This window comes from Falco peregrinus, chromosome 7 (genome assembly GCF_023634155.1).
Source record: "Falco peregrinus isolate bFalPer1 chromosome 7, bFalPer1.pri, whole genome shotgun sequence".
Lineage (NCBI taxonomy): Eukaryota > Metazoa > Chordata > Aves > Falconiformes > Falconidae > Falco > Falco peregrinus.
In genome coordinates this window covers 35,018,951-35,033,747 of record NC_073727.1, presented here as the reverse complement: position 1 = coordinate 35,033,747, position 14,797 = coordinate 35,018,951, and the positions used below count along the sequence as shown (strand labels likewise).

The following is a 14,797-nucleotide window of genomic DNA, read 5'->3' as shown; positions in this document are numbered from 1 at the left end:
ATATCAACATCACAGTCAGTAACTGGAAAATGAAAAGAAATTCCAAAAGTAGCTGTCTGTAGATGTTCCTTTTTTAACCTTTTCCTTTCCATCTCTAAAATTCGTACCTTTCTGGGGCATTCAGTTTTATTGTACCACACTTGTTAAATTGCTTGAGATTTTATTTCAGTTATATGCATATCTGTATGTAGTTGGTGGTATGAAGAGAGACTGAAGACTTCAAATAATAAACTTAAAGGTTTCCAGCTTTTTTTTCTTAGACAAGTACTTAAGTTCACTAAATAGTACTGCAGTGGTATTGATAAAGACATGACTGCTGGTTATTCTCAACTGGAGCATGAATCAAGGCAAAGTAAGATACGTACTTCAGAGGGGGTGATGGATGGGTGATATTCTGAAGAAGAGGTAGTAATTTGCTGTTAGACCTATCTTCTGAATATATAAGTAAGTATTATTTCCACAACTTAAATATTGTTCTATATTGTTTCTCAAAACTCTTATCAGCGGTAACTCTTAGCAGTTGCTGGTTCTTAATTCATGTCATGCATTTAATCAAGGGATATACAGCTCCTTAAGTGTAAGTCCTACACCTGTAAAAGGAATAAAACCTGAAAGTAAAAGATGATTCTTCAGGTTGCTGTTGCATAAAGCAAAGGTCTGAGGAAAATTGTTTTAATAGCAGGAAAAATTATTATTTGTTGCCAAGAAAAAGTGATCCAAAGTAAAGGAATGCATATTCTTCCACTTACCACACACCCCCCCCCCCCCCCCCCCCCGCAAAACCTAATGAAACTTATTTTATAAACCTCCCATGCTTTAAGTAAATTCTAACACTGCTTTCAAGAAATACAGGGCATAAAATGTCCTCTTTTAAAAGGTCTATAATAACAATTGTAATCTGCTATCATATATGGTAATGTTACAGCTTTTGAGCCCTTACTTAACTGTTGGTGATCCGTGGGAGTGGTATTCTCATCAGATTGTTAATTCTTATTGTCTGCTGTCACACCCTCATCCAAGGAACGACTACTTTAATTTCTGTCTTAACATGCTCTAAATAATGTTTCTTTTGGAAGAATGATTAGTATGTTAAAGACACTCTGAATATGAATGCTGCAGTTTCCTCTGGTATCTCCACCTTGCTGTGGTGCTTGTTGGCCCATTCCAGGAGTCAGTTATTTTCCTCACCTGGGAAGAAATCAAACTTTGCTGTCCCCTTACTTCTCTCAAGAGGGGACAAGAAACTCTTGATAATTTTTTCTGGATCAGATGTTGATTTGCCTGATGCAAGGGTCCAGTGAGCACAGATGGAGGAGGATATGGGGTGTATCTGTGTGCTGGGAGGAAAAGCCTTTTGTGTTTCAGTGGCAGTGAGCTTCCAGGTCACCCCAGCTGACATTGGTGAATGTGAACTCCATGAACTTGCTTTTGTGCACCACAGCAAACACACGTTACACCGAAGGCTTACGCAAATGCTCAGCACTTATATTTTCTATAAGACTGTCTACCTTTAGAATACATATATTATTTTGAAATTTCAATTTATTTCCAAATAAATAATATTCTTCAGAGGAAGTGGATAATTTGATCTTTGCTTGTAACCATCTCAGTAAAGAAAAGTGTGTCCCTTTAACCAGCATTTGAAAAATCTAAATACCCCTTGGGCTGAAGGTCTGTTTGGGTGATCAGTTTACGTTTAGTAGTGGTGATGATATGGTGTGATTGTAGTCCTATAGGTGGACACAGAACAGCTATCTTTGGTCTTTCATCCTGGAAAGTTTGCCACAAAAATAGGTGGAGCAAAACTAACGTGCAGGGAGATGATGTCTGTCTGTGCATTATGGCTCATCTTATCCAGTCAAGTAATATCAGAACAGTTTACAGCCATGGTGGAGCAAAATGGCTTTCAACTCTTTTCTGCACCTGTATTTCATACAGTGAAGTTGTTGCAAGTGTTTGTAGGTGTCTGTGTCTTCATGGGACTGAATTTTCCCTAGGAGGTGCAGAATGCCATGAGGTTTGGCAGTGTCAGCTGCCACTCTGGGAGCAGCTGCACATTGGAACATCTTACTGGCTTTAGGCTGTGCAGACCCAGTTATTTGATATCCCAGTTGGCTAACTTTCTATTGAGTTGGTACTGTTGTAGAGTTAGTAGGTTTTTTGGAAGTTTTGCTTAAAATACACATTTTCTTCCAGACAGATAGCTGACCAATATATGCTGCTTTTTGGGCAGCAAAAAACAGCCCCTTGGGTGAATTAAGTGTCATAGAGTTGCTGTGCCACCACTTGTGCAATATTTACGAGTTTACAACAACATTTCAGATGGCTTGAAGCTGCTGTTACTTTCATCTTAGCCATCCATTCACAGATGCTGATGTTACAAATGCATGATCGAGTGCCTTGATTAATTCTCCCAAAAATATGAAATGATTCTATGTGCCTTTTGGTTACTTAAATGCAGCTTACTGTTCAGTAACATTGTCCTTTCGTAAACTTGCCTGATGCACCGTATCAAATGTCATTTTCTGAATACTTTTTTGGAAGAGACTGTTCAAAGGAGCACACTGTAAGATAAATGCTCTTTTGTATAGATGCTGCAAACTTGCATTACAAATTTTGGTTGCTGACGTTTTTCTGTCTCAGATTTTGGAGTGCTTAAAGCCTATGTATTTGCTAAAGATCTATCAAAAGAAAAAAACAGGGTGAAAAGACTTAAATTATCCTACTCAGAAACTTCTCTCTCATAGTTTTCTTTATCTGCATCAGTACAAACAAATCCACAGGAAGCTGCCATTATGTATAAGAAAACCAGAAATTCAAACACTTCAAAAGTGTGTATTTTTCATGTTTATTCATATGTAAAATGTTGATAAGGGGAGCAGAACTTTTGTAGCTGCTTATAGCCTGAGGAATGATTTTCAGTCAAAACTTTATTAATAAATTTTGTTCCAAATAGTAGCATACCTTTGAAGCGTGGGGTTTTGGGTTTTTTCTTTCCCTTTTTTCCCTTTTAATCGGTAAACATTTTGTTGTTACAGAATAGACAAGTCATGAGTGATAATAGTATGCCAGTAGTATCATAATTGTGAATTATGTGAAAAAAGTGAACTGTTGTGGCACCTGTGATACTAATTCTGTGGCTGACCTGGTGCTGCTTTTATTTATTTACCTTGCCTACATTGGTCTTATCCTGTGCTGCCTTGTCAAGCTGTCTCCCTGTTGCTTGACTTCCATGGATGTGAAAACTGGGGGAATCCCAGTTACTTGACCTTGCTGGAGAGTAGTGCTTTTGGCATCATCAAGTACGAGCTGGAAGGCAGGACACCTTTTCTTGTCAGATGATTGCAGTGTCTGTGCAAAACTAATGAGCTATTGCAGTCCATTAGGCTGAGTTTCTGACTGAATGAGTAAGTACTCGCCTTTATTTACGTGATGTAGCTTAAATGGCCTGTTTGGGGTTGGTTATTCTAATAATTCTCATTCTCTAAGGGAAGTAGAAAAAAAGCGCCTTCCGTTCTCAAGAAAAGATTCACGTGTCTTCATGTTGTGTTTGTTGTTTTTTTTAATCTTTGTAGTAAATTCAGACTTGTCTGTCTTGCATTTGAGTTGTGTTGCACTGGCAATGAAATATGCAGGGAAGTTGAAATTGGTGATCCTTATTTTTTCGTTCTTTCATTTTGACAGTTTCTAAAGGAACTGAAACAAGCCTTCAACAATTTGAGTCTTGTGTAGGGAATAATACTGCAAGCAAGTGAAGTGTGTGGAAAGACACCTCTGAATTGTAGCCATTTAGAGAGATTTTGGAGAACTGTTTTGTTGTTAATACCAGTAATGTTATTTTGGAAGTTTTTTAAATGAAGGCAGCTGACTGTCAAAGAAACCAGACAAGAATGATATTGCATGTTTTGTACATGTATGGAGTAATGCATTTTAAGTGGGATTATAGTGTCTTTGTGTTTAAGTTCTAGATATATTCCTTAAGGCGTGAAACTGAACTGATGGGGCAGGGCACTAAAATTGGAAAGCTTAATGTTGTCTCTAGTTTTTCTTCATAATTTCTTTGATACTGTTTTTAATCTGTCCTAGGGTGGCAGATGTTCACTATGTGTTGGGTAATGGAAGGAGAAAGGAAGAGGAGGAGGGTATAATGGTGAAGTGTTGGTGTGTGGGTTTTTTTGGTTGGTTGTTTTTTTGGGTTTTTTTTTTTTTTGTTTTAACCCAAACAGATGGAGTTTTACTTTGAGTATATTTAATTTACTCATTGGGGGTTTTTTCTTTCTCTTTTTATTTTTTTTTTAATAATATCCTTCCTGCAAGAAGAAAAAAATAATAGCTTTTGAGGTTTTATCATAAGCCTTTACTTTTTGCCTTCTTGCAAATTACAGAAATACATGCAAAGTGCCCTCTGTGAAATGATCAGTGTTCTCTGAAGAACAAAATAAGCATAGATACTAGTGTGTGGAGAAAGTAAATTTTCTGTGAGTTAATATAGATGTTTCTGAACTTTTTCTGCTTGCGGTCTACTTCCAGTTTCAAGCCTATTTCTGTGTTTTGGTGCCAGTTTATTGCCCACTGTCTCCATAAAGGTTGCCTGAAACCTAATTGGGGACTATAACATTACATAGTTGTGAAAAAATTAAATAAAAAGATTATATAGCCCTAAGCTTTAGGATAATGCACTTAAGTACCTTGACTCTCCACCTCATGCCATTGACAGTTGTCATGAAGTAAACACAACCCCTTCTTTTAACTTTATGGGGAAGACTTCTTTTTCCATGATCTTTTTCTATGAATCTATTTAAGCATTTTCATATTACTCCCTTCTGCAGCGGGTCGTGTATTGGAGTTTTTTCCCCCATCAGCAAACCATGAAGTTGAAGCCACTTCTGTAGCCATAAATCTAGTTGCATATAAAATTAAGAACTTGCTGAATTCTTCCTCCCGCCCCCTCCACCTGAAGGTGACATGATTGTGCCCTAGTAACTGAAGGAGCATACCTACAGGCAGAGGAGTTACCACAGTGTGCACTCAAAAAGGAGATGGTTTGACAGTAAGTACTACTTCGGAGAAAAGAAGATTTGCAGGAGCTGAAGACCAGCCTGCTGAAAATTACAAGTTTCACACTTCAAATAGAAACCTGTTTTTCAGGGAGCAAGGAAGTGAGAGAAAATAATTTTATTGGGAAACTGATCTGCCACATTGATATATTTCAGCAGGCATATTTTATTTAAGGATTATTAATTTTTAAAAAATCTTAGCATGATTTCTTACCTGCAATTAACTGCTAGATGATAAGCGTGGTTTTCAGTAGGGGATAAAAACTAAGGCTTTTCACAACTAATTAGTTAAGGATTTAATTTATTCTGAAATGATCTGTCCTTGCCACTGAGCTAGGACATCAAATGCAATGCTTATCAAAATAAACAACACATGGTGAAAGCTGGGAGGGTTATACAGATATATTTAATAATAAGGCTAAGGAAAAGTCTGTCTTGTGTTTACTTTTAGCGAGTTCATGAATAAGCGCTGAATAGGCATCAAAATCTCCCTGAAAATCAGATCCTAAAGTTAAATGCTTGACATGAGCTGGGTAAGGGCATAGGAAGCAGTGCTGTTTAGCTGTTTCATACTCTGATGTTTCTATTCTGTGCAGGAGAGAATTGGATTGACCTTTTACATCAGGAGTAATACTAGGATCTCTTAACTGGCAAATAAATAGCAGGCACTTCAGAGAAGAAAAGCAAAAATGAGAAGGTGGAATTTGATTTGGATTAAAGATTAATCCATTAAAGATGGATTATAGATAAACTATAACTAGGAAAAATTAAAACATGTTGGGGGGAAGAGAACGTGCTTTATAGATTTTAAAGATTGTAAACTCACAAGGATAAGGAAGACTCTTTTGGGAATTATTGAAAGGAGAGTGAAGCAACATCAGTGTCAAACTGCATGTTTCAAGAAAAACATGACTGATGAGTTGTGAAGCGTTTCGAGCTGCCCTACTACCAGAGTAACTAAAGACTGTGCTTAGGCATGGTGAAAAAATAGACTGAAAAGAATAGCTAAGAGCTCTGGCTCTTTGTCCAGGTATAAACAATGGGTTTGGATACATTTCACCCTGAATTTCTTACAGCAAATTCATCCTTTCTGCCTTGTAAGAAGAAAAAAAACCATATGTACTTTTGCTTTTTCATGTTAAGTTTCTTTTTCTTCATTGCCCAAGATATAAGCAGACCTCCCCTTCCACCCCTTTTCGCTTTTAACAAGGCAACTCACTTGCATTGACTTCTTGTAAATTCCTAGTGGAAACAGAGCACAGGTCAGTGGTTTTGTTTTTTATTTTTCTTGTCTGCAAAAAACACAGGTGTGCATAGTGTAATACATCTGTTTGTTCTTGATCTGTTAGGCCAGCAACAATGGGAAAAAAAATCACAGAGCCGTCTTCACTGATTTAATAAAACATATATATGCAGTATCTAACACTATCTAACTGCTACTCTTTACCTTTTTGGCAATCACCTTTTGTGGTGGGTTGACCTTGGCCAAACCCCCACCCTGCTGCTCTTTTGCTCCCTTCCTCAACAGCACAAGGGGAGAAAATAAGGTGGAAAATCTCAGGGATCAAGGCAGAGACAGGGTGATCATTTCTTTGCTGTATCACCAGTTACTGTCACAGGCAAAACAGACTCAACTTGGGGAAAATTAACTTCATTTCCACCTGGCTCCAGCCCACAGCATGAGGGAATGGGTACTGGGGGCTGTGGGCAATCCATGACACGTGTTCTCTGCTGCCCTTTCCTCCTCAGTCTGTTCCCCTGCTCCAGCCTGGAGTGCCACTGTGAATACTTAGCTCTAACATTTAGAGCAAATGTTTGAAAATATCAAATAGCTAGTTATCTTGAGGATTAATAAGATTGTGAGCATTTCCCTCATTTATATTTTGCATTTCTGCAAAGTCCAACAATATCTTACTGTCTAGCTTAAGACTGACTGTCCTCTCATTATTTCCCTTTGTTTTAACATTAAATACTTGGCTGATTGTTCCCTGTTGCTTGAAGTTTGATGAGGTTTGCACACGACTTCTTGATTGTGTACCTTGCCCATATTACAAATAATAACGATCAAAGTTGTTGGTTAGCTCTGCCAAGTGGCCTCTTGTCTGCTTTGTAATGTCTTTATTAAATACAGCTATTAATGGAAAACTTTTGACTTGGTAATAATACAGTATTACAGATTTATTTCCTGTGTGTGATCCTCTTCCCACTCCCCACCCCTCCCGCAGTTATGCCTATTTTTCATAATTTGTACATACATGTTCTCTGCCTGTTTTACGCGGTCAGCTGGGCGTTGCATTAGCTGTACGTGACAACAGGTCAGATGTTTGCCTGACCACCTGGGACCTGGGATCTCTGTGTGGCCATAACTGCATACGCTTGGAGTGTACATTACCTGTGAAAGTCTTGTTTTTAATACCCCTATATTTTGACGTTTATTTGGATAGTGTTATAAATTGCTTTCTACCTCAAATCAACACAGTTTCTGTTTTCTGTAGCTAATGAATTATTTAAAAAACAAAGGCAAATCTTCTGGCACTGGTTTATTTCTTTTACTTCATATCTAATAACATTTATGAAATATGTGTATTTTGGTATGTGAAAGGAATATCTGGTGCTAATACTGTGAGTACTTATTTTCATAGGGGTGCATCCCCACTGTGATCCTTCTTCTACTGGGTGCTACTTTATAGAAGTAAACTAGCATCAGTCAATACCTTTCAAATGTGAAAACTTTATAGCTTAGTCTTATCAATGCTATGCTACCTTCAGCCTTGCTGGATATCTAATTATAAAGCTTTTGTTTCTAACACTATCCTTTCTAAAATGTCTATTATTTGTCTTTGAGGCCTCTTTTTTTTTTTTTTTTTTAAGATTGCACAGAAACTTGTGCTATATGCATAGTACTACAAAATAGTTTTCAATGTCAAAGGAAATACTGGCTTCAAAAAAACACCGGAGAGTATTTAGAGTTTAAGTTCTGCTTAAGGTTTTAAATTTTTGGCTTAAGATATTACAGGCATGTATAAATTGGGGGAAACTCGCTAACTCTTTCAATCCTATAGTATTTCTTTACAAATAAAGAATTACTTTTATAAGCAAGCTATTAGAAAATATTTTTTTGTCACTTTCAGCTACATAAATTTGATGTACGCCTTACTTTGGCTTTGGCTTTTGATTTTGTTGGAGTAGGTAGACAACTGAGGAAGGAGTGGAGTTGTGTACATTCATCAGATATAGCCTTTTAAGTTTAGAAAAAAAGGGGAGTGAGGGAAATAGTTTGTGAGATGCTGAACAGATGCTTTGGCTTTGTGATAAATGGTTTATGAATGTTGTCTGGAGCATTTAATGAAATGCTGTAGGACTAACACATGTAGATATATGCAAATTTACTGCTAAGTATTTTTAAATGATGAAAAATGAGCCTGAAAAAGTGGAGTACTATAAGATGTGTTGATGCAGAGAAAAATGTATGTTGGAGCTTCCAAAGACTACAGCAGATTACCTTACTATAGGAACAAGATCTTGAAATAATTCTAGTTCATTTGTTATAATTTATTGTGGTTTTATTTTCTTCCCAATGGTTTTATCTTAAGATAAGTTGAAAGAAAAAACATTTCAAAAGTTCTGCAAAGGTCAATTTTTACATTTAGTTCCTTTCTTCCCCCACCCCAGATTCCCTTCAGAAAAAGTTGTGAGGTTTATCAGCTTCCTGATCTTAGCTTTAGAAATGTTAAAAGTAACTTTATTTTGTATAGGGAAAGATCAGTTTCTTTCTGTGTATTGCTTAAAAATGTTTGTAAGTTAAATTTAACAAAGGCTAAGAGGCAATGTAGACAGCTGTGGAGAATCAGTGCTAACAGTGTGGAAAGGACTCTTCATAATTTTTCCCTCATCCTTTTCAGTTTTCTAACTTATTTAGGAAAAAATCCTGATTTGCTGACATGCAGCTTTCCCCTGCCATATGCGTAGTATTTATTAAGAAAAAATTGAAAATACTGTCCTGTAGTGTGTCAGTTATGAATAATCAGGTGCTTAGAAGAGCATATGTATTAAGATAGAGCTCACCACAAGCATACTACCAAGTTTATTGTAGAGTTGAGGGGCATAAAAACGGCACACCAGTGGACATGGTTTACAAATGCTTTTCTGAGCAGCTATCGTGAAATCATCAATTGATTCTAGACCGTAATCATTAAAGAATTCTGATAGCAGCAAACCTAAATAGTATAATGATTCCTTTGTGTCTTCATAAATGGGTATTAATGATGAAGAGATGATCCTATGCCAAATTTTCTAATAAAAATATCAATCAAATAATGGATTCTGCATGTAATTCTAAGTACGAACTAGTTATGTTACATTGTAGTAGAATTTTCTTTAAGCACCACCCCCTTTTTTTAAGATTGGTATCAAAAATGAAGATCTCAGCACTGTACTTCCTTTCTGTAATGTTGCCTTTTCTTGCATTGTAAATTTTTTAGCACAGAATTGCTTTACAGACTACTAAATTAGCATGTCACACAGATAACTTAATCCACATACATAAATTTTCATCTTTTCCTGAGCAACAGCTTGTCAGCAATTTTCAGAATGGTTAATACAACTGTTTAGAACATAGTGGAACACAGTAGTTCCTTGTTGCCTAAAAATCAAATGACAATGCTCAATATACAGAATGGTAATAATTTATACAAATATATTAGGTGCAACCTAAGAGTTTTTGCACCAGTGAATGCTCATTCATGTACATACTCGCAGGACTTCTGTGAGAGTACTCATTTGGGCAAGTTCTCACAGACCTATGATTTCTGTAAAATTTAAGTTAATTTTTGAACTGTTTTTTTGATGGATCTCATCTGAATCTTCTTCAGGAGGAATGTTTCTTTATTGTGGTGCTCTTTAGGCCTGAAAGTAGAACTGAAATTTGTCAACACAAAGCTGCTCAAATCGTTAAGCGGAGGGTAGGTAAGTTGAGGTTAGGAAACTTTTCTGCAGCAAGGATTCAGATTATATACAGAGTTGGGTTTTCTCACTTGTTTGTAAAGTTTTGCTTGGCATGCTGTCTTGGAAGCTTTGTTCTGTGGGGTTCATTCGTTAGGTAGTACCTAGTGCGGAGTTGTTGCTCTTGAAGAAATGGGGCTGCTCTAGGGCTGGGATAGCTGGTAGCCCTGTCTTTACAGTCCATTCTGCAGAACAGCAGGACAAACTGTTTTATCACTATGTCCTGTGTAACCTGTTTAAATATCTGATTTCTGCTTTCTACCTTTGTAGCTGGACAGGCTCAGCTTGTTCTTTCTTCTGTATACTTGTAAAATAAATTTACAAGGTGGGCTGTCTTCCAGCTATAGAAACTTCTGTTATCCCCTCAAATCCATTGGCAAACAGAGCAGCAAACCCAACTTTTCAGGACAAATGTGGTTTGGTGTCCTAAGTGAGCTATTTCTATTGCTAATGTATCTAAAATTCAAGTCTGTCTCGCTTTCTGGGTAGAAGAAGGTGTGGTAAAGCTGCATTGAAGAATGTCGACTTCATTATTCCATATTTTTCATTTTCAGGAAACCTGTGGAGCAAGTTGAGAGAATTGTAGCCTCAGTGATCTCAGGATAATGATGATGCTTTGCTCCTCATTATTCTTATTCAGTCCATCTGTGATAGTATTTCCAATTATCTTATCCTAAAGCAGGAGAGAGAAAAGTTTGTAGGTGGAAACATCTATGTAGGTCCTCAGAGATATGTAATGTCTTCTGTAGATACTGCTTCAGTGTTGTTCCTAGATATTTTATAGCTTGCTGGATTTTCTTGGATTTTGAGGTTTTGGGATATGAAAGCCTATGCATTCCATCTTTTTTCACAGTGAACAATCAGTTTCTTAGGATTTATTTTTTTCTTTACTACTGTTGTGTGTCTTTTTTCCTTTCCCACTCCCTCCTTGTTTAGGATCATACATGATAGTGATTTCTTCAGACCATGACCCTGGAGAAAAGACTCGACTCCAGCTTCCAACGATGAAAGAAAATGATACTCACTGCATCGATTTCAGCTACCTTCTGTACAGCAAGAATGGAGCAAACCCAGGCACTTTGAACATCCTGGTTAGGGTGAACAAGGGGCCGCTGGCAAATCCCATCTGGAACGTCACTGGCTCCACTGGCAAAGACTGGCTTCGAGCAGAGTTGGCTGTCAGCACTTTCTGGCCTAACGAGTATCAGGTAAGCTTGCAATAAGTTCTCACCGCTTTATAACGTTTACGGCGAGGTCCTATACAGTTTGTGTTCATTTTGGTCGATTCTGAGAGTATTTTCCCAATGTTCTTAACTAAAGTGTTCTGTTCAGAATAAATAATTATTTGGGATTGGATATTTTATATAGGAATGATTGTTTAAAGTTACCTGTTACTGTATAATAGGAAAAAAATAAGATGAAAACAAGACTAATTAAAAGAAATGGTAAGGTTAAAGTCCAGGAACATAAAAAAAAATGATAAAAACCCTCCCAGAAATAAATTGCCTGTGTAACTGTAATTTGTACCTGTGTTCCCTCCTCTTTTGGATATGCCTGTGTTACCATGTATAATTACATGACCGTAAACTCTGGGTTTTTTTCCACATGACATTTGCTTCATTTGCTGTGCAGGCAGAATGGTGCTCACCTAATGAGCAGCTGCTCAGGACATGTTTTTCTCCTGTTTGCTTGCTATGGGACAAAACCACCTGCAGTGTAGGGCTGTTGTTTAGAGAGAGAAATTGTCTTGTTATTACTAGATGCTGTTATTTGATTTGTTTGATTAACCTGAGAAGGTACCTGCAGCTGTTTTGCTCAGTGGGTATTTGATGTGAAGGATGAATCTCACATGCAGGCATTTTTGTCCTGGTGTATAGGAGTGGGAAGAGTTGGATTAGATGCAGTCATCTGTGTTGTTACACCATGAGGTGTTGTCATTGTTGTATCTAGTGCTTACAGGCCCCTCTCTAAGGATGCTTCAGTTCATTAGGGTTCTTGCAAACAGTTTGGATGTCCAGACTAATTATCAAATAAAGCAAAGTGGCCTCTTTATTAATGGTTTTCCCGAATAGTGATATTGTAGGAAGGTTTTGTAAAGTGCCTTTTCTAAAGTTCTTTGCAATTGTCCACCATCAAAATAATGTCCATAAAAAACCAAATATCATTGCAAGCAGCTTTACTTATGTAGTGAAACTGATGTCATTTACTATAATTTTATGGTTTTCTTCGGTTTTTGTTTCCCTGTTTTTAATATTTTTATTTATAAAGGAATTGAATCTATCAGTGACACTGAAACTGGGTAAAATTTGATTTAAAATTCTGAAACTTGGTTTCATAAAGCTTGGCTTCTGAGGAGGTGTTTTATTAACCCTTTTATGTTGCTAGAAAGTAGCTTTTGGTGTGCTTAGAAAAACAGGAGCCTTTTATAGCAGTACAGTAGTAATCAAATATAGTAGTATTATATGCAGTAAATCAGGTTTCTGCTGACAGATGGCTGGGCTTGACAACAAAATTGGTGGTTGGGGCCTTATCTTAGCAACATGGCCATTTTTCACGTATGTTATAACCTTCACGTTATCTCTCTATAGACTGCACTTAAATTCATTCTTTCCCTTGCTTGGTCATCCAGCAGAATATTGAAATCATGTGTAACACAGTTTATTTTTAAATTAAAAATAAATCTGGAGTAGGACTGGAGAACTGCTAATGGAACTTGCAGTTTTGAGTATAACGCGCACAATTGCTTCTATAAACAGGGTGGGAAATCTGCATGCTCTTCATGCACACCTGCTTGTTTGCACAAAGAGGGCTAGTATTTTTGTGGGTTTAGATGGTCCTTTGAGGTCTTAAAGTCAATATTGCTCTTCATTATTCCTTTTTTTTTTTTAATGTCTAATGTTAGTTTTGAGTTGAGGGTTTTTTTGGCATGGAAATATTTTTTTTCATTTTTCTCATAGGAATTTTTTGCTATAGACCTCTAGCTCATGATTTTGGCTCTTTGATCTACCTATTGGTCAATGAGGCTAGCTAGCACTGGTTTTTATAACAAGATGGAAGTGGTTCTTTACTAAACTGGGAATTGGATCCTGGCCTGTACAAGCAAACTCACTGCTAAAGATCACTGTGGAGCTCAACTGTTTGCATATACTTTGTTATTCAGGTCAACTTCATTGCCATTTCCTTCACTTTTAAGTGAGGGAAGAGAGTGGAGATGAGTGGGGGCTGCATAGCATGGGTTAAATTATAAGGAAGTCTCATATGGTGACTTGGAAGTTAGCAGGATGGCCATGTTAATAGTACTAATGAAGTGCTGCACCTAGGCTACTTAGCTTCTGAACAGCATTTCTGTGTTCTGCTGTGCTCTGTTGAAGCTTTATTGCTTCCTGTTCAAAACTAGCACAGTGTTTTTGCATGTTGCTGTAATATATATTTATATATACAGTAATAAGTATATAAAGAGTTTATGCGTTTTTGGATGGACATAACATTTCCCTTTACTTCCAGGATTACTATTTTTTTAATCCATTTACTTGCCTTTCTTTAACTGTGTTCTGTTGAATGATTTTTTTTTTTTTAAATTTCCTCTCTCTGTTTTTAAAAAATACTTGTTTTATGACAAAACATAGTACAGTTTATTACAGTAGCTTTGCTGGATCAAGCTGAATTTTTGTTTAGCTTCGTATCCTGTCTCTCATGGCAGATGACAGTGGAAGCTTGTGGAAGAGTTCACAAACAGGACAAACTCATGGTCATACCTTCCCCAGAATATGCTTCCAGCCTTAAGCCTATTCGTGGTTCAAAATCTTTGAACTTCAGAACCACTGTGGTGCCTTTCTATATTCCTGGTAGTCTATGGATTTTTTGTGGTGGTGGGGTTTTTTTTTCCTTCTTTTTTTTCTTTTTTTTCTTTGTTTGGGGGTTTTGTTGGGTTTTTTTTGTTGGTTTTTTTTTTTTTTTTTGTGGGGGTGGGGAATGATTTAAACTTCTAGTGTCTACAGTATATATGACTTGAAATTCTAATGTCAGTTCAATGTTAGGACCATTCCTGTGGGTTTCTCCAAGCATAGGGCCTGCAATTCTTCAATTGTCATATTTTGCACTTGGGGAGTTTTGGCAGCCCTGTAATGATACAATCTGTCTTTTCTCTCCTGCCAGCAAGGCATCTGCATCTTCTATTCTGCTTGTTTTAACATGTGGATGAACTGTTGAGCAATAGGGTTTAATTAGAGAATCCCTTGTGATCAAGGTTATGATTTGATTTTGATCCTTGTTAATTCTGGAATCTTTTTTTTATCACTGTGTTGGAAATATTGCCAGGTTTGACCTGCTTTAAGTTTGCTTCAAAGGAAAAAATATTTGGGACTTGTGTTTAAACTTTGTAACTGGCTGGGAGTTTTGTCTCTCTGTTGTCTGTGTTGGTTACTATTATAACTCATCAATTTATTTTGATGAGTTACAGGATGCTTATTCCTGTCTAGATGCATTGTTTTGTCTAATGCTTCTTTTCATTTCCCTGTTCTTTCCTGCTTTGCACAGTAGGAGTTATCCAACTGCTGAAGGCTGTCTCTTCCTTTCTGGCTCTGTCACTTCCCTTGCTACCTATGTCATCCTTTTTGAATTTGGGGTTTGGGCTTGTGTGAAGTTTTTTGTTTGTTTGTTTTTGAACACTGTGTCGCAAAAGTCCCTTATATCCTATTTTTTGTGTTTCCCTCCAGCAATTTTTTTTTTTGCTCCCACAG

General features: G+C 37.0%; 1 protein-coding gene across 7 annotated transcripts in view; it reads left to right on the top strand.

The window, feature by feature from the left end:
• PTPRK (protein tyrosine phosphatase receptor type K) overlaps positions 1-14,797 on the top strand; it is a 412,034-nt gene that overhangs the window by 128,615 nt on the left and 268,622 nt on the right. For all 7 annotated transcript variants that reach the window (XM_055810498.1, XM_055810497.1, XM_055810504.1 and 4 more), the window contains exon 3: positions 10,995-11,266. In XM_055810498.1, the coding sequence (XP_055666473.1) occupies positions 10,995-11,266 (272 nt within the window). The remainder of the gene's footprint in view (positions 1-10,994; positions 11,267-14,797) is intronic.